The sequence below is a fragment of the Panthera onca genome, chromosome D3 (assembly GCF_046562875.1).
Source record: "Panthera onca isolate mPanOnc1 chromosome D3, mPanOnc1 haplotype 2, whole genome shotgun sequence".
Taxonomy (NCBI): Eukaryota; Metazoa; Chordata; class Mammalia; order Carnivora; family Felidae; genus Panthera; species Panthera onca.
This window is the reverse complement of record NC_138350.1, coordinates 21,373,069-21,396,763: the sequence shown is the minus strand read 5'-3', so window position 1 is coordinate 21,396,763 and position 23,695 is coordinate 21,373,069. Positions and strand designations below refer to the sequence as shown.

The following is a 23,695-nucleotide window of genomic DNA, read 5'->3' as shown; positions in this document are numbered from 1 at the left end:
GGGTTGTTGTGCAAAAAAAAAACAACAAACAAGCAAAACCAAAACCAGAACCAAAATAATACAAAACAACAATATATGACAATAAACAAAAATTATCTTCCTCAGTGCTTGGCACAGAATAAGTCCTCAAAAGATAGCAGTAATTATTATTACTCCTTGCGGTAGTCACCTCCAAAATGGTTCCAAATGATCCACAACTCCTGGTTTTCATGGCCTTGTTCAGTCCCCTCTGACACCAAGCAGGGCTGACCTGTGTAATCAAGAGGATATTGCAGGAATGATGTTGACCCTTCAGACGACTGCAGTGCTGGCTGACATCTCACCTGTAACAATGGAGACCCTGAGCCGGAACAAGTCAGCTCTACCATAATTCCTGACCACAGACACTGGGAGATAAGAAATGTTTATGGTTGTTTTAAATAAATGGCTATGTTTTGGAGTAACTTGTTATAACAGATGTAGATGTAGCAATAGATACACAATACACTCCTCTTTTTACCCTTGACCTCATCCCACTCCACCCTCCATCCTCACTTTGAGCCAGAGTAGGAAGGAGTAGTCATCAGGGTGGGCAGGACAGATAGCACATCCTGGATATTATCCCAGAATGAGGGACAGATTGGGAAAGACCAAGGTCAGAGGTGCTCTGTAGTGCCAGCACCCCTCAGGCCTTCAGATCTCACCTGCCCTTAGGAGAGGACCCATTCCTGCTGGAGGAGCCAAGTCTTGGGTCAAGTCAGGCATTAGCTTTCTCCTTCTGTGAAATGGGATAATAACAAGCCAGTTTCCCAAAGCTTCAGAAAGGATTAAATGTGGATTAAATGCAGTTTGGGGTTATGTGCCAGACTCTTCCCTCAGGTCTATAGGGGCAGGGAGGGGCCCTCTTTACACCTGTAATCCCCATCTTCAGAGCAGATTGTGGTGCTACATGGAATCTGAGGCTCAAAGAGGTCATGCAATTTGCACGACCATCATCACACAGCCAGCAAGTAGCAGAGTTGGGAGCCAGATCACACATCTGGCCCAGAGCCCATTGTCCAGGCCTGAGTGAAGGGCAGTTTGACCTAGCCTGGGAGAGGATCTTCCACAGGCAAGCCCAAGAGTTGGTTGCTGACTGTGGGCCAAAGACAAACTTCAATAGTGATGAATCTGGTGGCGAAAGAGCACTGGACAAGAAGTCAGCAGCTCCAGTGTGGCCTTGATTGGGTCACTTCCTCTTTCTCCGGGTCCCAGTTTCCTCAGCTTCTAAAAGAGGGTTCAAAGGACTTTCTCTGGGCCCCCTACCCCAAATGAGCTGTTAACCTTTGTCTTCAAGGACACAAAGGAGTGTTTGGCTCTGGACTAAGCATTAAATTAACCCTGACATGATACTGCTTTTATACCCATTCCCCAGGTGAGGAAACTGAGGCTTGAACTTGTGACTTGATTTGCTCAGATGAGATCTGGACCCAATTCTTGACCCCAGCTGTCTTGTAACAGGATTTATTCCTGGCCTGGGAGGAATATGCCCTCTTTCTGATGGAACACTTCGAGGGCGGGAGTCGGGACCTCCACTGCCCAGTCACTCCCTCAATGTTCATGGAAGTGTGTGAATTTCACTGGAGCCCACACATGCCATTAGCAACCACAAGGGAAGGACCCTAAGATCCTATGAGATACTCCTCACAGTCTAGAGACGAAAACTCACACCTGCTCCTGCTTCCTAGTCACAGCTAAAGGTTGTGACCTGCCATGCCAGGCTCCCCTCACAGGGCTAGCAGTCCTTACCTGTGCCATCCAATATGAGCCACTCGATGTGGCTGGTCCAAACTGAAATCTGCTATGAGTATGACATACACAAAATACACATAGGATTCCAAAGACTTGGTACCCACCCCCCAAAAAATCTCAGTAATAATTTCTATATTGATTACATATTGAAATGATAATAATTTGACTGTATCAGGTTAAATAAAATATATTATTGAATTTATGTCACTGGTTTCTTTTTACTTTTTTGAATGTGGCTAGTAGAAAATTTGAAATGACACATTTGTCTTGCATTTGTGATTTGTGCTATATTTCTAATGGATAGCACTGGTGTGGCCTCTGGCCACCAAGACTCTCAGAGTTGGGAAGAAACCCAGAGCTATAGAGCTCAGAGTGACTTCAGGGGCCTTGGGTGCTGCCTTTTCTGGGACAGAAGAAGAAACTGAGGACAGTGTAGGCCAGAAGAAGAAACCAACTTACCTGGCCTAAAGTCTTCTCCCGTAACACAAGGTGGCCAGGCTGGCGTCTGAGTTTCTGGTCTGGGGTCCAGGTCCTGCCCTGTGACCTCCTCCAGACCTCCTGTCTTTTACCCAGTGGCAGCCTGCCATGCCTGCCCCTCCCCAGAGAGACAGCCCCTTCCTGCCGGGCTTCTATTCTCTACCTCAAGGTGACTTGTAGGGCCCATTCCTTGCTAGATGCCTGAGGCACTGACCCCTAGACTTGCTGCCCTGGGTTCAAAAAGTCATTTGTAAAATGAGGACAGTGATGCTTTCCCCACGGTGTTGATGTGGGTGTGTTGGAAGGACACCATCTGTTGTCACACACATACATAGGGGCTGCTGTCCATCCTGCCTCAGTTCCCCACTCTCTACTCCTATGGTCCCATCAGATGCCTCCTTGAGCTGGGTTGGCCTCTGCTCACCCCCAACAAAGGCCTGGAACCCATTGTCATTGTGTCCCAAATTGTCCCAGCCTCCATCTACCACCTGATGTATCAGGTGCAACTGTCCATGATTCAAACAGCTGTTAGGGCACGTGGCTTCAGGGTGAGGAGAGACGCCCCAGGTCCAGACCCAGCAGGTGAATGTACAGCCTGACCTTTGGGTGAACGGTGATGGGTGATGGGGGACTCCTGGCTATAGTCTGCCTCCATACCCTCTGGACAAGCAGAAAGCCAGAGCCCAAGACAAGGACACATGAGACTGTTACTGGCAAGACCCCCTGACTCCCTAAACTCAGGAAATTCCTGGAAGCTTCTGCCTAACTGTCAATTTCATCTTTTGGAAACTGACAAATTTCTGGAACAGGAAAAGACACATCTGAGGACCATGCCTACGCAGGTGATTAAATGCCCAACAGATAGCTTCATTATAATGTTAAAATCTCTTTCTGAATATTCACCCCAAACCCTAATAAAAGGAGCCTGTTTACTCCTGTTCAGGGAGTCACTGCTTTGGGAATTATTCCCTGTGATCTTCTTATTAAAGATAACTTTGAGAAGCAAGGCCACCTGGTGTAGTCTCTTCCTATAGCTCACCAAGGAGCGGACCTACTTCGGTCAGGTAACAAGATCATGCTGTGTGCAGGGGGTCTTTCACACAGTAGGTACTTGTCTTAGTCTTGTTCACCCAGAGGCAGACCCTGAGACAAGGGTTCCAGTGTAGGGAGTTTATTCCAGAGGTGATCCTGGAAAACCCAAGTAGGGCAATGGGGGTAGTGAGACCAAACATGGGAGGCAGGTATACAGGGAGGGTAACCAAGGATATAAAGCAGAGCTCAGTCCCAGCAGGGACTAACGTGAGTGAGGGGCAGAGAGAGAGGGAGAGAGAGTGAGGAGCTTGGAGCGGAGCTCTCCTGAAGTGGGGCTTGAACTCACAAAATCATGAGATCATGACCTGTGCCAAAGTCAGACACTTAACCGACTGAGCCACCCAGGCACTCCCTGCCTTCCCTTTTCTGCTTCTTCTCTTCCACCTTCCCTCCTTTCCTTCTTTCCTCTCTTCCTTCCTTCCTTCTTTCCTTTATCGCTATGTTCTTTCTTTCTTTCTTTCTTTCTTTCTTTCTTTCTTTCTTTCCTCTTTCAATATTTATTGAAAACCAACTGTGTGCCAGGCAATGGACTGGGCACTAGAGGCTGATTGTGTTAAGACAAACAAAGATCCTGTCCTGGAGGAGCATACCATCGGGGCCTCGCAGACAAACGTATCCATAGTTGTGGCCCTGAGTGAGCAGGACTGAGATGGGGGAGCCCAGAAGCCCCAGGCTAGCTTGAGGGCTAGGCTGTCAGAGAATGTCCAGAGGAGGCAGCAGAGCTTGCTTTGAAAACACTCAGCAGTGTTAGACCTGCAGTGGGAAAGGGGCCTTATAGTAGAGGGAACAGCACGTGCAAAGCCGCAGATGCTTGCAGTTGCATGGCTTCTCCCCGAGGGAAAGGGGGACCATGGAGGGCTCGGAGCAGAGGATGGCCTCTGGTTGCAGGTGAAGGGTGGATCACAGGAGCAAGCCTGGGGGAAGGAGCCGGGGAGGGAGTCCAGGTAAGGGGCAGAGGCTTGACCCAGAGCAGGGCCCTGGGCACAGAGAATGTGTTTGTGTCCTGAGGCTGCTGTAACAAAGTACACAAACTGGATGGCTTAAAACAACAGAAATTTATTCTTGCACAGTTCCGCAGGCTGGAAGTCCAAAATCAAAGTGTCAGCAGGGCCTTGTTCCCTCTGAGACTCTGGGTAGAATCCTTCATTGCCTCTTCTTAGCTTCTGGAGGTCACCATCAGCCTTTGGCTTATAACTGCGTCATGCCAATCTCTGCCTGTCTTCACGTGGCACTGTCCCTGTGTGTCTGTATCTTCACATGACATTGCCACTTCTTTTAAGAACACCAGCTATGGCCATATTGGATTAGCCCCCACCCTAATGACTTCATCTTAACTTGATTACATGTACAAAGACCTTATTTCCAAATAAGATCAGTCATAGGGAACTGGGGGTTAGGACTTCAACATATCTTTTTAGGGGATACAATTCATCCCATAACAGAGAGGAACAGGGAGTTCCACTGAATTTCTCCCAGGGAACAGCATGACCCTCACCCTGGCTTTCGCTTTTAGGCCCAGCTCTAACTGTGGGTGCCCCCAGCCCCCGCTGCTGGGAATGTCTTGACAGGCTGAGACTAAATTTGGCACCATGGCGCTCTCTGCTGCCAGGTGTGGCTAGAGCAGGTTGGTTCCTGAGAGCTACGAGCTGCTGAGCCCCTCGAAGACCTCATACATTTTCAACCATGGAAAAAACCTCGGTCCTGAGGCTGAGATGGCCGGCTGGAATGGCACTGAAGGTCTGGAGCCTGCAAACACCAGCCTTGGTGTCTGACAGACCTGGGTTTGCATCCTGCCTCTATGGCTGCCTGGCTGAGTGACCGTAGGGCTTGTTACTCAGCTTCTTTGAGTCTTGGCTGCCTCCTCAGGAGAGCAAAGGGAATTGTCCATGTTCCTGTATGGTGCAGAGTGCTTGTTCAGTACCAGGCAACTACATATTGTTAAATATTAATTATGTTAATAAATGAGTTAATAACTATAATGTTCGTAAAACAAATCAGGCAGATAGTAAATGCTAATGGGACAATTTATATTCTTGGCATCTATTATTTGCCAGATTTATTCTCCTTGGATCCCTAAGGGCTTAGAAGTGCCAGTATTAATAATAAATAATTTGATGACATATAATATTATTATTGGCAGTTTTAGGCCCCTAAAGGTCCAATGAAATAAAATTATGGGGTTCCACAAACCCAAGATACTATCATATTGCACTAAGTCACATCTCTTTTTGATTACTAAAAAGGGAGGGGGATTATCTCATGAATCTGGAGTCAATAATAACTCTTTCTTTCTCTCTTTCTTTCTTTCTTTCTTTCTTTCTTTCTTTCTTTCTTTCTTTCTTCTGCTTAGTTTTCTCCGTATGATTTAAAGCCTTCAAAGATGTGCTTATTGCTTGCTGCAAAGAAACTTTAAGAAGGTATAGACAGTAGCTCCTGGGGGCTGGTGGGGTCAAAACTGTTCCAGGCTGAGCAGCCATCCTTGTTGCTCAGGACTGAGGAGTTTCCTGGGATGTGAGACCTTTTGGTGCAAAAACTGGGACAGTCCCAGGAAATTGAGACAGCTGGTCACCCTAACTTCTTCCCAGCCTGTTTGGGCCAGAAACTTGCTCCCAGGAGAAACAGTGACTCAAACTCAGGGAGGGGTTAAGATAAGAGTTGACTAATCTGGCTTTGAAATGTGGTACTGGCACTAATTAGATGTGTGGCCTTGGGTAGGTCACTTAACCTCTCTGAGCTTTGGTTTATAAAGCTGGGATGCTGTAGATATTCAGATAAGGTGTGCAAGCATGTGGTTTGGAGCCTGGTACAGACAGGTCTCCAATAAAGTCACTTGGCTGTGGTTTCTGCCTTTCGTGTCTGGCTGCTGGCTCTTAGTTAGAGATCTAAGAGTCCCGTGCCCCAGAAAGGGCTGTTGTCCCCCTGGGGAGGCCGAGGGAGACAGATGGTTAGAACTGATGCATCCCCGCCTTGGTTGGTCATACTCAATGTGACTTGATTGCTTGGCCTCTATCTTTGTCTCTGGACCTGAGCTCCAGGAGGGCAGGGATCAACTTGCTGACTGTTGTATGCTCAGGGCCAGCTCAGGGCTGGGGGGCACAGCAGCTATCTGATAAATACCAATTTTTTTTGGATTAATTAAACTGAACCCCAGGGTGGGAGGGGGAAACCCAGAGCCTGGGCAGGGTGGAGTACAAGCAGATGGTGAGGCAGCCTGGAGTGGTCAGTGGAGAGATGGGGTAAACAGGGACAGGGTGCACAGGCATTGAGGCAAGGCATCTGGGGTCCCAGGGAGAAGAAGGTTTAGTTTTGGGTCTAATGTGTACCTGCAAGATCTCGGGAAAGTCCCTTTTGCTGTCACTCAGAATGTCAATTCCCACATCTGTAACATGGGATGGTAACTGTGCCTACTGCAAAGGGTGATTGTGAGGATTAATGAGATTACACAAGGAACTCAGCCTGGGCCCGGGGCTTGCTGCTCAGTGCTACACCAAGTACTCCCTGTCACACACCACACACACACACACACACACACACACACACCCCACTTGGACTGTCTCAAATCTGGCTGCACACACCATCCTTCCCGGCCTCTGTTCCAGTCCTACCACTTACTTGCTGTGTGATCTTGGCCAAATGACTTTCTCTGAGCTCCCTTCCTCATCTCTGGCATGAGAAAATAACAGTTCCCACGTTGCTAAGTTTTGACGAAGATGAACTGAGATAACCAACCCACTTAGCCCAACGCTGGGCACATAACCAATGTTCAACTGGAGTAAGTGACTGGAATAGCCCCAGGATGATCACACACACACACACGCTCTTCCAGGTCTTGGTAAATCATGGGAGTCCTTCAACCACTCAGGGCTTCAGCATGTAACAGGTGCACATCAAACCCCGTCACGTCACTGGGCTCTGTCCCACAGACACTCTCAGGTACCCGCCATGCTCTCTTGCGGGTCCCCCCATCCTCAGTCACCTCCCACCCAGGGCCCCATCAGTCAGCACCACTGAGGCTGATTAACAAAAAACACAACATCAAATTCTTTTACTTCTCAAGTCTCCCCTTTAAGAGGAGGCAGGAAACAGAACATTCGTTTTTGGAGGGGAGGAGATTTAACTTTTAAAAAAGCTATAACTAGTCAAATACTGATCTCAGGCCCTGTGTGCCTGGGCCCAGTCCTGGCTGGCTGCGCCCCTGCAGCAGCCCCACCTTACCCCCAGAGCCGGGGTGGCACCAGGAGGGCACAGGGGAGGCCAGCAGGCCCCTGCCCGGCCCCTCCTCAGCAATGCAGCGGGCAGAGGGGGCTGCCGGTGGGCCGGATGTCACCACTTGAGAAAGTCCCGGATGAGCTTCCAGAGCTTAGTGACCCACAGGTTGACACCGAGGTCCATCAGGTACTGGATCTCAGGCGTGAGCATGCGACGGCAAAGCTCTGCGTGCCGCTGCCCGATGCTCTTCTTGAGGTTGTAGCCCAGGATGGACTTGGCGCCCAGCGGCTGCCAGGGTTGCATGGCCGAGTCCTGGATGGCGGCGGCATCCACGGCTCGGCCCCCGTCGATACAGATGTGCCGCATGCGCTCGTTGGCGCGCCGCAGGGCGGCCACCTCGCGGGCCATGCGCTCCCTCCCGAATGCCTCCACCTTGCGCCAGAAGCTGGCGTTGAAGTGGCGGTAGAGGCGGGCGTCCAGCACATTCCAGGCCGTGGCGCGCTGGTACAGCTCCCCGGAGAGGCGCGGCACGGCTGAGGCGCGGCGGGCATTGAGCTTGAAGTAGAGCACGTCCTCCAGCTCCCAGCACAGCAGGTCCTTGAGCAGCACCAGGGACTCGTCGAAGTACTCCTGCAGGAGCACCAGGTGGAAGCGGCGCTCCACCTCCAGGATGTGCTCCTGCACCTGTGGGTTGCCCGGGTCCAGGCCACTGTCGTAGCCCAGGTCGAAGAAGAGCAGGTTGCGGAGGTAGTGGGCGTTGTAGCCGTTGGGGTCATAGTAGCGGTCTGGGTCCTGCAGGAACTCGGCCAGCTTGTCGTGGCCCGAGAGCTTCCACGTGAAGGGCACCACTGAGCCGAAGTAGTGGAAGGAGGACTCGAAGAGGCGGGCTGGGTCACGGAGCACGGTGATGAAGGTGGCGTTGGGGGGCACCAGGCCCCGGACCTCGTCGTAGTGGAAGCGCATGTGGTTGCAGATGATGTTGAAGCAGGCCCCGGGCCGGTAGTCCTGCACCAGGCTGCGGGCGAAGAAAGCCGGGTAGTCGAAGTCGTTGCGGCCGTTGGGGAAGGCGAACTTGAGTCCGTGCTTCTGGCCAAAGCGGAACAGGATGTTGAGCAGCGTGCTGCTGGCCGTCTTGTGCGTCTTCATGAACACGATGTCGCGCCGAGGCTGGCACCCTCCTGCAGAGCCGTTGGCGAGGGTGGGCACCTCTGGCTCACCCGGGACCGGGGAGCAGGGTGCTGCGCCCTCTGGGGTCCTGCTGTGGATGAAATGGTGGGGAGAGCCTCAGGGTCTGCTGGGGCCCTCAGGACTCAGCACCCCCTGCCCACTGGTATCTAAAGATCAGGGTTGTTGAGGATGGTGATAGCAGGAGAGGCAGGCCAGGGGACCAGACAGGCCTGTGTCCAGGCTGTGATGCGTGGGCAGGTGGTGTGGTCTCTTGGGCCTCACTTTCCTTATCTATGAAATGGGGAAAATAACAGGCTCCATTTGCAGTGTTGGTGTGAGGTCAAGCTTGCTGGTTCTTGTCTCATCCATGGCCACCACATCCTACATTTATCATGAACGAGGATTAGGTTGAACCACATATTTTGTAGGTCAGTTTTTGACCAGAAAGTCAATAATTGGTAATTTCCTCTAGTTCAACTTAATACCACCAACTAAGAGCACAAGCCATGCCAGGCCTGGGCTGAGCAGCCCCACGAGGAGGTGGGAGAGCCTCATGGCTAGGAGCCAGGCTTGGAGGCAGACAGACCGCAGTCTGAATCTCGGCCCTGTGCCAGTGAGTTCTCTTGGACAAGTCACCCCCGCCTCCCAGCCCCATTGCAACCTCAGATGATAATTCCAGCCCTGTACACAGACAGTGTTATTTTCTTCACATGATCCACGAGGCAGGCTCTATTATGCCCACTTCACAGATGAGGACACTGAGGCCCAGGATTACACAGCAAGCTCTGCCCTCAGTACAACTTCTGCCCAGCACAGCATGGTGCAGGGTACAGGGTGCCCCCTCACCCCAACCCTCCCGCCCCTTGGCCCTCCAGGAGGGCCACTCACGTGGAGGCCAGGCCAGCGTGCAGCGGGGGGACAGCATAGGAGTACAGCAGCAGCAGGAAGCTAGTGAAGAGTGCTCCTAGCACCAGCCCCTTGGCCATGGACACCCAGCGCTTCTTCTGCGGCAGCGGCATCTCAGACAACTGAGGGAGCAGAGAACAGGGCAAGCATTAGGAGGCCGGCCCCAGGGAGCCTCCACTGCTACCCCAGGCCTGGCTGGGTTGAGGGGCAACCTTTGACATTGGGACTGGCCTCTGCCAGCTCTGTGGCCCCCAGCAAGGTCTATACAGAGACAGAGTGACAAACACATGGAGAGGGAGAAACAGGGTTGCAGACAGACAGTGGGCAAAGCCAACGCAGACAGAGACCCGGCAATGGGACAGGGAGAAGGGAGAAGGTTCTACTGTCTGGTTTGGTTTTAAAAATTTTTTTAGGGGTGCCTGGGTGGCTCAGTCGGTCCAGCGTCCAACTTCAGCTCAGGTCACGATCTCGTGGTCCGTGAGTTCGAGCCCTGCGTCGGGCTCTGTGCAGACAGCTCAGAGCCTGGAGCCTGCTTCCGATTCTGTGTCTCCCTCTCTCTCTGCCCCTCCCCTGTTCATGCTCTGTCTCTCTCTGTCTCAAAAATAAACGTTAAAAAAAAATTAATTGATGGGTGCCTGGGTGGCTCAGTTGGTTAAGCGGCAGACTTCAGCTCAAGTCATGTTCTCCCAGTTTGTGGGTTCGAGCCCCACATCGGGCTCTGTGCTGACAGCTCAGAGCCTGGAGCCTGCTTCGGATTCTGTATCTCCCTCTCTCTCTGCCCCTCCCCCACTCCTGCTCTGTCTCTCTCTCTCAAAATTAAATAAACATTACAAATTTTTAATAAAATAAATATTTTAATTGATTAATTAATTAATTTTCATTTTTTGGGGGGAGAGAGAGAGTGAGAGTAAGCAAGGGGCCGAGAGAGAGAATCCCACACAGGCTCCACATTGTCAGTGAGGAGCCTGAAACAGGGCTCGAGCTCACCTGATGCGGGACTTGAACTCGTGAACTGCAAGATCATGACCTGAGCTGAAGTCGGATGCTTAACTGACTGAGCCACCAAGGTGCCCCTTGGTTTTAATTTTTAAGCTGAAGGGTACGGTGGATACCTGGGTGTTCACCGGTGTATTTCTTGGACATTTTTGTGCTTCATAATGAAATCATTTTCTAAGGTGGAGAAGAAGACCCTCTCCCAATGCCCTGTCCCCCCAGGCCTGGGGCCAGGGACCTCCCAGGGCCTGGATGTCTCACCTTTCAAAGGACCTAACCAGTCCCACCTGTTCCCCGTGCCACCCTTCCCAGCTGCCTGGTGAAGGGTTGAGGCTCTTCCACTCCTTTCGCTGGCCCCTATGTCCCTGCGTCTGTAGGGCAGGCAGATGGAGAAACTGAGGCTCAGAGCGAGGAAGGAGAGGGTTCAAGTCACACAGCACAGCCTCTGCCCACATGCCTACCTCTTCTCTAATTTCCAGCAGGCAGGTTTGCCCAGGTAATCCTGAATTTCAGATAAACAATGAATAAAATTTAATTTTAATATTATACAGGACATAATAAAAATTATTCAATGTCTATCTGAAAATTAAATTTAGTTTGGTGTCCTGGTTTTTTTTGGGGGGGGGGCGGGCTTGGGGAAAGTTTTCAGTCTAGTTTTAGTCTAATTGTGGCAACCCTAATAGCAGAGGAATGAGGCGTGAACTGTAATGGAGGTAGTTCATGCTGAGGGATGGGAGTCCAGGAGAGAGCTAGGGCTCAGGATGCCTTCCTACCTCCCTTTAGCTATAAGACCAGGGCACGAAACTTTCCACTCCTGTTCTGACACAAGCTGCATGGGGGCCTTGGGCCCCTGAGGCCACAAGAAGTCATGCATGCTGCCCCGTGACCACATGCATGGCACGTTCCCACCATCCCTGGGGCAGAGGCTAAATAACCAGCCTGGAGGAGGACCCCACACTCCCCTCTGGGGAAGTTACCCAAGGCACCCATAAATGTTTCTTAGAGAAGGAGCACTCCAGGCCAACCCCACCAGCCAGCACCCATCCCTGAGTCTTCTGCTTATCTAGAAATTTCTCGTCACCGGAAAGGACATGAAGAAACAAGTTGCAGAGGAAGAAACTATGCGAGAGGGAATTTGGCTTCCCTCATGACAATGACATATCCCTGTTCACTCTTAGGTGGGCAAGGTGGACAGGTCAGGAGTAAATGAGAATGGGGGAGAATGTTTCCAGAAGCCGTTTATTCTATCAAAGGAGGAAGGTATAAGCTTTCCAAATTCCAACTATTCTACAGAAACACTTGGACAAAGTCACACATGTAACGGTGCTCATAGAAGCTTAGTCAGAAATTTGAAAAACTAGAAACAATCTGTGTCCATCGGGGCAGGGGGGGACTGTTACACAAACCAAGGTCTTTTCCCAGATGGAGTCATCTGTACCAAATAACAAAACAAGGCAGAGCTAAGTGGACTGACTCAAAAAACATCATGATCTGGGGCGCCTGGGTGGCTCAGTCAGTTAAGTGACCGACTCGTGATCTCAGCTCAGGTCACGATCTCACGTGAGATTGAGCCCCAAGTTGGGCTCTGCACTGACAGCACAGGGCCTGCTTGGGATTCTCTCTCTCTCTCTTTCTCAAAATAAATAAATTTTTTTTAATCCTAGAAAAAAAAAAGCACATGATCTATTAATGTGAAAAAAGAAAGTTCCAGAACTTTATGCCCCCACATCCATATGCATATATAGGTAAATATACATGCAGGCCCAGAAACAACTGGAGGGCAGTATTCTAAATTTGAGCCGTAGTATCCTCTACATAGCTTGGAAAGGGGTACATAATGGAATATTTTTCAATATTATGCGTTTCTGTAACAATTACTTTTTTAAAAAGGAGTTATGTATTTTTTTAAGTTTATTTTGAGAGGGAGAGCACACATGTGCAGGGGAGGGGCAGAAAAGGAGAGAATCCCAAGCAGGCAACCAGTGGTTGGGGGGTGGAGGTTGACTCCACAAACCATGAGACCATGACCTGACCCGAAATCAAGAGTCAGATGCTTAACCGTCTGAGCCACCCAGATGCCCCAAAAGGGAATATGGATTTTTTAATAAAAAGGCAATAAAATATATTTAATATGTTTAAATAATAGGTCATAAAGCTTGCCAGGTGGGGTAAGGTGACTAGACAGTATGGTCATGGAGGGGGAGGTGCTGACCTCAGGCTCTGGAAGCCCCAGGCCTGTGTTTCAATCACAGGAACACTGAGAGCCTCAGTTTCTCACCTCTGAAATTGGGAAGCTGATAGACCCCCTCATTGGCTCTTCCAGAGATGGGAGTAGGCAAAGCAATTAGCACATAGGTCTCTCTCAAAGAGTATTAGCTGTTTCCCTCCTGAGCTCCTGGGGACCTGCTCCTGGTCTGTCAGGGTGGGCTCTCCTGAACAAGGAGTGGCTGCTAGCCCCCTGCCGTCTCCTCCCCCCTTTCCCTGTCCCCCACCAAGCACAAACTGGCCCCATGCATCAAGTGCCGCATTTGGCCTCCCGCTCCCTGGGGGCCCAGCGAGGAGGTGGTTAGGGGGAAACAGGGCAGAACCTTGGGCCAGGCCAGAGCCTCAGACTCGGGCCCAAACCCTGAATGAGGCCCTAGGCCTCAGGTTCTCTGACTTTAAAACAGGGAAGGGTAAAATTCTTGCCCTCCCTAGATCCCAAGGGCCCACCGTTGTCCCAGCAGCGCCACTCACCAGGGCACTTTCCAGAAATCTGGAAGCTGAAGGCACAGGCTCTGGGGTGGAGGTCCAGCAGTAGGGGGCAGACCAGCTTCCCAAAACCACCAATCAGGCTCTGCCTAGACTTGCCCAGGACAGCGCCCCCAACCCTCCCATCACGGCGTCACTACTTCACTCCACCACTTGGGCTTCCTCAAACCATGCCGGCCCTCAGGTTTCACTTTTGAGCCCCTGCTATGAGGCAGGCCCTGGACAGGGGTTTCTCTAGAGCATCTCATGGGTTCTGCTCGGCTATCCTGCCAGGCAGATCCCACTGTCACCCCCATTTTTCAGATGGGGAAACTGGGGCTCCAGGAGGTGATGTGACTTGCCCAGGTAAAGCAGGGGGCAGGGCTGGGATTGAAGCCCAAGTCTGTCGGCCTCCAATATGCAGGTTCCAGCTCTGTCCATGACAGCCTCTGCCTGGCACGTCCCAGGCCTGGTCCCAAGCCTACAGGAAGTGTGTGTGCAGCCAGAAGATCCACTGCAGGAGGCCACAGTGTGGCTAATGGGGTTCTCTCTCAGCAGCGCAGCAGGTTCTGGCCTCTGTGGGCTGGGCTAGAGCAGCTAGGATGAAGAGTGGAGAGATGGGGGGCCTTGGTGGCTGGTCCCTACTGTGTCAGCCTGAAGCATTCAAGGCTAGTGGTTTCCTTCCTGCCTGGCCTCTGTGAACTTAGGCATGTCGCTCACCCTCTCAAGAGTCTCAGTCTCCTCACATGTACAATGGACACACAACAGCAAGTTAGGGGCAAACAGGGTCCTTGGTAATCACAGGCAGAGCCCCTGGGTAGACCAAGGCCCAGAGAGGGGCTGGCTGGCAGCCAGGAGCCTGGCAGAAAGGAAATAGTCATGAGACTGAGATTTGAATGAGAGAATGCATGCACACAAATGGAGATCAATCCATATTAATTATTATTATCACTATTGACCAGGGCCCAGTCCTGGTTTGCAGTCCCAGGCTTATGGGAGGAGAGATCTCCTCTGTGCCCAGCCACATGCAAGCCTGAAGCTAACTCATCCCTGAGCTCTTGGAGCCTGGCACCTGGTAAATGTTTGATGAATGACCCCCCTGACCTTCAGAGCAGAGCGTGGCCAGGGCTAATACAAGTGTGAGAGCCACATGTGTGAGTCACACATATGAGAGGCACCTGGAGCCAGCACCTTGGGGCCAGAGTCCTGGATTTGAAACCCAGTTGTGCTGCTTCCTTTCTGTGTGCCCTAGGCAAGGCTGTGTCCCTCTCTGGGTCTCAGTTTCTCCTCCAAAATGATGCCACCAACTCTCCATCACAGGGTGCTCTGCAGAAAGCATCCCACAAGGAAAGTGCCCAGCACAGGGCTGGCACAGAGCAGACACTCCCTGTGCAGGAGCTGCCACCATTATTATTATTATTATTATCATCATTATTATTACCCTCCCAGGTCCCAGTCACAGCTGCTTCAAGGTGTGTGCTCACTGGCCCGTGATGGAGGCTTGCAGTCAGCTAAAAGCCCCAGGTCCAAAGCCATGGGGTACCAGGCACAATTTCAGTGTGGCCCAAGCCTCACAGCTTCCAATCTGGAAGACAGACGGCAGAGAGGCTAAGGCTCAGAGAGGACAGGGCCACCCTCAAGGTCACATAGCACAGCCATAGCAGAGACAGAACTAGAACCTGGGTCTCTCTTCCTCTGCCTATGGTCGTGACAGTTCCAGGCGCTCAGGGTAGATGGCACCCCCTCCCTAGTCCACCCCATCTATTCCGGTCCTTCTTGGTTACCCTAGCCACATCACCTTCCATCTGTGCTGACAGCTGGCTCCAGGCCAGGCCCAGCAATCCTCCTGTTTGGTTGGACCAGCATCTTCTAGAGAATGAAGGAGAAACAGGACTCATCCTCACAGTGTGCACATAGGGAAACCGAGCCCAGGATGGTAAACCTTCTGTCCTATAGCATCACTACTGGCAGGCCTTGGTTCCAGGTGTCCTGCTCTCCCAGGGACCTAAATGCAGGAGTGGAGGAAGACACACTCACCTCGGGCCGTAGCTGGTTGCCCCTTTCCTCTCCCTTTATGAGCCACGTCTGACTCTCAGGCTGCCTCTGCGGTCACTGGGAAACAGGAACGCTCCAATGACACCCAGCAGTATTCTGGCTGGCTCCCTCACGCTCCAGCGGGTGTGAATATTCATGAGCTCCCTCCCTGGGGATAGCAGGTGGCATGTGTCTATACCTTGCAGGTGCTGCTTTGGCCCTCTGCCAGGAGCACCCTCTGGGTGGTCCCTGACTGTCTCTAGACCTCAGCAGCCAGGCAGCTCCTTCATCCAAGGGCTCAGCAAGGTCTCAGGTGTCCTTGGATAAAGGACACAAGCAGCCGCAGAGCCCTGCAGAGAGTCTGGGACAGGCTCAAAGGCCATGGCAGGGACAGGGAGGCAAGTGGGGCAGGGAGGTTAATTGCTCCTCAAGCTGCACCTCATTTAAGTTGCATGCCTGCCCTAGGCAGGAAGCACCAGGATTAGCCCACTCACAAGGTGAAGAAACCAAGGCTCAGAGAGGTGAACTCATCTGTCCACGGTCACACAGTTAGCAGGGGGCAGTCAGAGCCAGAGTCCAAATGCAGACTTGCCAAACTCCAAGGCTTCAAGATTCTAAGACACAACCAGAGACCAAGGTTTGTCTAAAATCTCTGGGAGCCCAGAGAGCAAGTAACCCAGCCTGGGAGGCCTCCTGGAGGTGGAAAACCTGACCAGCTCTGGGAGGAGGTATCTGATGAGATTTCACCTCTCTGAGCTCCAAGTCCTTCATCAAAGAGGCAGTATGGATCATGCCTGTCCTGACTGCAGTTGCCAATACTTCCCAAGGTCTTGACAGGAAGAGGCAGTTCTAGGGGCCCTAGTCCCAAACCCCAGTGGCCCTCAGGCTCAGCCCAGGCACTGAAATCTTTTACGCCTCGCTCTTAGCTGGGTTCAGGTCTGTCTTCAGGTCTGGATTCAGCCTTGCCCATGAACAGAGGATGCCCAGAAAAGCACCTCACACCCTTCCTTCAGGCATGGGAGGCTCTAGGGACCAAGGTGTCACTCTCAGCTAATAGTGACCATTATTGTGACAATCATGTATCCCACACTGAGCACTGTCATAAGTTGAGTGGCTGCCAGCTCCTCCCAGGGAACAGCAGGCATCTGACACTGCTCTGACATTTTGCTCTTTCCCCCAGAGCCCCACACAGCCTGGGAGCAACCCTCAAGTACCCATGAAATACCAGAGTTTAAACAGCCACTGGGAAGGTTCAGAGTCCTTATATCTGTGAGTGCTGGATTGGTCCAGGGCATGGAGTAGAGTCGTTTTATCTGTCCTGGACCAAGCTAGTCTGAAGACAGATAAATGTATGGACGTGAGTCAGGGCAGAGCAGGCATCAAACAGCAGAGAGGTGGTTTATGAGTGTGGACTTTTGACCAAACACAGTCTGGTGCCCGGGACTTCCCATGCATCACACACATCCCTAATCCTTGCCACTGGGAGGCCCTGTTACCACCTCTAGTTTATAGAGGAGGGAGCTGAGTCTCAAGGACCAGATATGACACACAAGGTTAAGGACCTCAGGCAGGTGGGAGTGGAGCTCAGGCTCCTGAACCAAAGGTGAGGTCATGGGTGGGGTGGGAAGGCCAGTAAAGAAGAGCCTCATGAAGGAAAGCTTTCTAGAGTAGGAAGCACAGATAGCAGAACCTATGCTTCCAGCCCTGCCAGAATATTGATAGTGACACCATCTCTGGCCAGCTCAACCCCTAAACCCTGGCAAAATTTATTTTAATCATAAAAGCAGTGCATGCTCACTGAAAAAAAAAAATCAGACAATTACAGAAAAATGTAAAGAAGACCATTTAAAGGAGGCCACTGTCCTTAAAACTTTAGCACAAGCCTCCCCGTGTTTTTTCTGTCTATATTAACCCATACAGATGACAGAAGGGTCTCTTCAGGGAAGCACATTTTGTTTTTAACTTGCTCCCCAGGCCCCTCCCACATATCAATAGATTGTGGATATCTTTTTCATGACCACAATGAGTTTTAAATTGATCTGTTCCACAGATACTTAGGGAGCACCTGCACCATGCCCAGTGCTGGGGTTCATGTTGTCCTGTGCCAGAGCTCCGGGCTCACATTCCTGGGGGTGAGAGGAGCAGACAGCTGCAGGTTGTGATGGAGGACACATTGGTGGGCCTTGCTGGAACACAAACACCTGATCCAGCCTGGGGAGCAGGAAAAGCATGGTGAGGGAAGCTTCCTGGGCTTACAGGGCCCTGGTAGCAGAAGCTGCTGCATGTTTTCCAATTTAAAGGCAGTTAGTTCCCTTTTCTCCTGGAGTACATGGCCAAACTACATCTCCCATCCTCCCTTGCAGTTCAGTGTCCTTATGTGACAGAATTCTGGCCAATGGAATGTAAGCAGAATAATAACTGTTGATGTTAAGTGGGCAGGCCTTCTCTGTGGTCTCCTTTCCCATAGGCTGGATGAATGAGGTGGTCTTTAAGGATCTGGAAGTGGGCAGGGCTATGAATGGGAGAGCCTGGTATTCGTTTGACCACTCTCCTAACACCCATTTCTTTCTTTTTTTTTTTTTTTTTAATATATGAAATTTATTGTCAAATTGGTTTCCATACAACACCCAGTCCTAACACCCATTTCAAAATGACAACTAAACTTCCAGTGTGTCAAGCCTTTTGGAACTTGGGGCTTGTCTGTTACAGCAGCTAGCATTAATTAATGCACTTGTTACCCTAGAATGAGCCAGGAGGCAGGATTGCCTGGATTGGCAAAGACCCAGGGGACTTGAGAAACTAACAAATGTTCAGCTTGGCTGGCCTGTCCAGTATGTGTGTATGTCAGAGGTTGGGTGTACAGGGGAGACTGGAGGCACAGCCAGAAAGGGGGCAGGGGCAGGCAGGAGATGCAAGACTTTGGGAGGCATGCTAAGGAATCTGGGCTGGATCCTGTGGGCAATGGGGAACCCTGGGAAGGTCTTCAGCAGAGGAGTGAGGAGATGGGATTCCCATCAGGCTGCTGGATGGAAAACAAACAGTAGAGGTGGGGAAGGACTGGGAGAAGCCAGCAGACCTTGACAGTGGTTGTTATAGCTGTCCAGGTGTGAAATGACCTGGACCAAGGAAAGCACTGGGAATGAACTGGAACCATCTGTAGGCCATGGAATAGACAACATTTGGTGAGTGATAGGGTGTGGAAGAGGGGAGGGAAGAACTCCTGTTGGGTGACCGGCTGGCTCGGGGTGGAGCTAGTCCCTGAGTGGGGGGCAGATAAGAGAGCCGTATGTTTACTATTGGAGTTGTGTTTCAATTTTCAGTTTCCATTTAGGACCAGTTAAGTCTGGGGTGTGTGGGGGATGCTTGTAGAATGTGCAAAGAGCAATAGGATCCCTTGCCTGGAGCATAAGAGGGAGACCTCAGGAGAAAGAGGTTGGGGGTCATGGGCACAGAGGTGGGGACTGAGGTCGGAGGGGCAGATGGGATCATCAAAGAAAGGGTGAGGAAGGTGAAGAGCCCTGAGCTTAAGAGAGCAGGGAGGGGAAGAGCCCCCCAAGGAGATAAAGATAAAGGTTGCCTCTAGAGCCACTCCCTGTAGAACATTCTGTGGAACACTGCTCCCCATGAACCATTCCCTGACTGTTGGTCATCAATGCTGTTTGTTCAGTGTGCATAGCAACAGGGCTCTGGCAGAGAAGCTGAACGGGTGAGGGTGTCCTAGGGTTGTTTCTTGTAGCTGGAAGGGAATCTCATGGGGAGGACACTTCAAAAGTGGAGCAAAAAAACTCCCTACGGTGCTCGGACTGCAGGTTTGACAGCAACTTATTACAGTTCTAAAAGTGTCCAATCTCAGACCCAGCAATACCATCTGTGGTAATTTGTTCACAGAAGATAATCTAACAGGAGATCTGAGATGGGTGCAAAAGTTTAGCAAAGAGGAGAGAAACAACTTAAATGTCCAATGATAGGGGATGGTTAAAAATATTACGTGCCATTAACCCCATGGTTTGTTATGTATTCATTTAAATGGTGTCCACAATATATAATGAAGTGAAAATATATATACACACATATATAATTTTGTTTTACCAAGAGTCTGTATTACTTGGGGAAAAAAACTAAAATGAAAAATAAAGATATTTCCATTTTGAAAAACTAGTCTGGCTGGTGAAGGAGGGAGAAGTGGCTAGTCTGAACCATACCCCACCTTGCTGTGTGACCATAGCCCTCTCTGAGCCTCAGTGTCCTACAGTGGGGAAAAGGCAGCAGGGGCATGGGACAGAGAATCTGGGAAGTGTGGGCTGCACAGTTAAAGGTGCAGAAGGGAGAGGTTGGTCCTCTACCTGGGAGTCCTGGGGCAGTGACCTGCAAGGGCCCAGAAGCTTCCTTACTCTGTCCCTCTGGAGTGGGGTGCTGGAGTAGAGATGGGTAGGATCGCCCAGAGAGGCACTTAAGCTGAACCCCAACTTGCTGGCTTGCAGGATCCCCCCCAAACTGTCAGCCCTGACATCTTGCTCCTACTGCCCCCTTGGCTGGGGGAATGGCTGCCAGTTGGGTACCAGGCCTGGCAGCTGACTGACAAGAGGGCAATGTCTTTGAAGACTTGGAAAGCACTTTTTGAACTTGCAGGGTCACCTGTCTTTACTGTTTCAAATGGCACCCATACCTGGGACCTCAACAGGTTTCCCAGTGTCACCTGCTGGCCCATGTGACAGGTGGGAAAACTGAGGCTCAGAAACTTGTGGAGGGGCTAAATGGGCAAAGTCAGAACTACAGGCAAGCTCTTCCTGCTACACTGCCTTGCCTGGGCAAAATCACCACCAGACTGGAGTTGCCCCAAAGTAGCTTCAGAGTGGCAAAGAACAGGTTAACCAAGAAGTCAGTCATTTCTTTATTGGCACCAAAATTACTGAGAACACCAGAGGTGAGTAGGTGGAGGTTGGTAATATCATTCTCTGTATCTTCTAGCATGACTGAACTGTTTTTACTTACTTATTTTTTTTTAATATTTGAGAGAGAGAGAGAGAGAGAGCATGAACAGGGGAGGGACAGGGAGAGAGAGGGGGCCAGAGGATCCGAAGCGGGCTCTGTGTTGACAACAGTGAGCCTGATTCAGGACTCGACCTCAGGAACCACAGGATCACGACCTGAGCCAAAGTGGGACGCTCAACTGAATGAGCCACCCAGGCACCCTGACTGAAATGTTTTTTAAAGGAATGTCATGCACTTGTTTGCATAAAAATATGTAACAATATAAAGGTTTTTCCAAAGTGCTGAGCAGTTGCTCTGCACCACGTCCTAGGTCCTCCCACCTGCCTCTCCCCTCCTAGAGAGGCTGAGATGCTCTGGCTATGAAGTCTGGCTCCATCACTCCCCAGCTGGGCAGTCTTGGGCAGGTGATTTCCCCTCTCTGAGCCTCACCTCTTAAAAATGGGAATACTTTGACCCTCTCAAGGGCTTGCTGTGAGGATCAAATGAGACAAGGCATGCAGAGCCCTTTGCTCATACCTCAGATTATTATCATGACCCTTCTAGACCCACTTGGCAGGAAAAACAGAACCCACCAGTGCAGACTTCTGGGAGGCTACCCTCCTCATCCAAACACCTGTACTTCCCATGCTCCAAACCCAAGTTCCCTAACCCCCAGGTTTCACATCGGGGGAAGCTGAGGCACAGATAAGAAAAGACTTGCCTGAGGTCCCATGACAAGTAAGGGCACTGTTGGGACCAGGCCTGGGAGTGCCCAAGCCACCTGGAACTGGCAGGTGGAAAAGAAGGTATTGTCTGGGACACCAGTTCTTTCCAACCATCACTCCTCACCTGGGGATTCCTCCAGCCCCCAGCCCACTGATCCCCATGGACACCTCTGCTCAATCCTGCCCTTCCCGTCTGGAGTAGAATAAGGCTCACAAAAGGGGTCGTTCTTCATATTCCTCACTCAGTCAAAGTGAAGCAAGAAGCCCTTCCCAAGCCTGCTGCCATGCCTGGAATTCTACCATCTGTGTCTCATTCTCCCAGGTTAATCACTGCCTCTCACTGGGGTGACACACCAGTCTGTTAGGGCCCAGAGTGGGGACTGTCAGGGATACACCCCTTTCTTGCGGGGTGACAAGAGGGCCTCCAACCCATGCTCTCAAACAGCAGACCCATGTCCATTGGACAAGGGGATATGTGGGAAGCAGGCAGGCTTCTTTGTCCACAGGGAGCTTCCTTCAGGCAGGGCTCTGCCTGAGTGAGAAGCAGGGAATGAAGCAGCCCGAGGTGGCAGCTGGGAACAGGGCTCTGTTGTCTCTGCTCCCAGGGTAGCAGCCTGCCCACCCCCTGAGTGTCAGGCAGAGCTGGGAGCTAGGAAGGCAAGGAGGGGGAGGGGTCCTGAGCTAGGGGTTTGGGGCAGCACAGGCAGATCCAAGAGCCCAGGACCCCAGAGCAGCAGAGAGGTCTTGAGCAGGGCTTTGGTCCTGAGATGCAGGCTGGGACAGGACTCCTGTGATCTGTAGTCAACTCAGTCACCTTTGAACTATGTGACCTTGGGCAAGTCACTGAATTGCCCTGAGCCTCAGTTTCTCCGTAAGGATAATGGGGATGGTAGCAATGCCTCCGCTGCAGGGCAAAATACGGTGCAGCAGTATTGGGGCTGCTCTGGCCCAGGCCTACTCGTGCCTTACCCTCCCTGGACCTTGGGTCACCCCCTTGGTAAAGGAAGAGGTTGGATTCTCCCAACTGGACTGTCCTCCTGAGGATTTTCATGGCACCTGTCACCTTGGCAACACAGGCGATCAGGTGTCAGGTCTGCAGCCCTCTCTCCCTCCCCCCCACTGGTGTGGGTTACTGCAGCCAGATGTGTGATCATACCCTCTCCTGCTCAAGACAGGTGGGGAGAAGGGCTCCACTGGGAAGAGACCACAGTCTTGCTCTGTGCTGTGACCAAATACTGGCTTGATACTGAGGGGACAGACCAAGCTGGACCCCCTCCTGGGCACTGGTCCTGGAAACTCAACTGGCTGGATTTCCTGTGGGCCCTTCCTGGATATCAAGGTTTGTCCTACTCCCACATGCCTCTCTTTGGTGGCCTTGCCCCCTCTGTGGTTTAGGACAGGGCCTTCCCCAAGCAGAGGGGACCCATCCCTTCTCCTGGCCCCTAGCCCCTGGTCGGATGCCCCTCCTCCTTGGGGAGAGCGCTGGTGGGAACAGGGGAGATCCCTGCCCTTCCTCCTCCAGAGCTCAGGCTGCTGTGTCCAAGATTAATCATTAATGGACTTCCAGCTCCAACCCAGCTCCACCCACCCCACATCCAAGGACTGGGAAAACCCTGGACAGGGGTCTATGAGGAAGAAATCAAGGGCAGGGCACACACCAACCTGCCCCCTCCCTGCCCCCACCTGCCCACCCTCTGTCAGCCGGCAGGGGCACTGGGACCCTGGAGCAGTTGTGCAGCACTCCCCAAACACTCAGCTCTGAGTCTGAGTCTGACTGCGGTTCCAGTTTGGAGGTTTGGGTAGTACCGGCCGAGAGACCCCCGGCAGGGCACAAGCTGGCGGTGGGTCCTGGGCCCCCAGAACATACCTTGGCCCCGTTCTCCTCGGGCTTGGCGTGGCTGGTTCGTCCCGGGCCGCGCCGCCCGGGCCCTTACTAGGCGGCGGGGCGTACCCGCCTGGGCCCCCGACTCCACCGGGCCTGGACCATGCTCCCGCCTCCGCCGCCGCCGCACTTACTCCGGCCAGGTGCGGCCGCCTGGCCCGTCCCCCGGTGCTGCGGCCAATAGGCGCCCTGGCCCCGGCCCCCTCCCGGCCCCTCCGCGCCCGCCCGGAACGCACAGAAGCCGCATTCAGCGTCCCCGAGCGCAGCGCCGCGCCCCCGCCGCCGGCTCAACAAGGCGCGTTTGTCTCGGAAGCGCCAACGGGGCCATTGTCCCACCGCCGGACCCTGAGGCTGGGCTGAGCTCCCAGCCCCGGAAGGGGATTCGAGGGTGCCTGGGAAACGGGGTGGCGTGGTGGTGGTGATGAGGGCAGCCCAGCTCTGGGAAAAGGGAGGTGGCTAGACCAATTGCTGAACTTTTATTGGGGGTTCCGGAACCCTAAAGATCCAATGTAAGGTAGGGGCTCCTGGTTCAAGAGTCAGGGCAAGCCGGGGACATATTTTTGAGGTCCAAAATGTGGATAAGAGGGGTGGGGGTCGTGCCAGAATCCCTTGAGGGAAGCTCAGACAAGGGACCTATCTGCAACCAGTCATGCCACTAGGAGGTCTCAGCTGCCTCACCTCTCCAGGGTGCCCATAAGAGTTGAGCATAGCACAGGCTGCAGGTGCCCCATCCCCATCC

At 52.2% G+C, this 23,695-nt stretch overlaps 1 protein-coding gene across 6 annotated transcripts; it reads right to left on the bottom strand.

Annotated features, from left to right (window-relative positions):
• Window positions 1–7,369: 7,369 nt before the first annotated feature.
• On the bottom strand, window positions 7,370–23,151 carry GAL3ST1 (galactose-3-O-sulfotransferase 1). Of its 6 annotated transcripts, none has more exons than XM_078435616.2 (5): window positions 22,942–23,151; window positions 15,382–15,547; window positions 10,876–10,985; window positions 9,604–9,743; window positions 7,370–8,806 (listed from the first exon to the last, which is right to left on the bottom strand). In XM_078435616.2, exons 4-5 carry the CDS (start codon window positions 9,732–9,734, stop codon window positions 7,663–7,665), a joined length of 1,275 nt encoding a protein of 424 aa, XP_078291742.2. In that variant the 5' UTR covers window positions 9,735–9,743; window positions 10,876–10,985; window positions 15,382–15,547; window positions 22,942–23,151; the 3' UTR covers window positions 7,370–7,662. The 6 variants fall into 6 exon arrangements, with proteins under 6 accessions (XP_078291742.2, XP_078291743.2, XP_060468683.3 ...); XM_078435617.2 differs by having other exon boundaries at window positions 10,902–10,985; XM_060612700.3 differs by lacking the exon at window positions 10,876–10,985 and having other exon boundaries at window positions 22,942–23,150.
• Window positions 23,152–23,695: the final 544 nt, after the last annotated feature.

What these genes read in the sequence shown, in the direction of transcription:
- GAL3ST1 (XM_078435616.2), bottom strand. Translation starts at nt 9,734, where the DNA reads ATGCCGCTGCCGCAGAAGAAGCGCTGGGTGTCCATGGCCAAGGGGCTG. An exon ending in CACGCTGGCCTGGCCTCCAC is followed by an intron (nt 8,807 to 9,603) that starts GTGAGTGGCCCT and finishes TTTCATCCACAG; the next exon opens with CAGGACCCCAGAGGGCGCAG.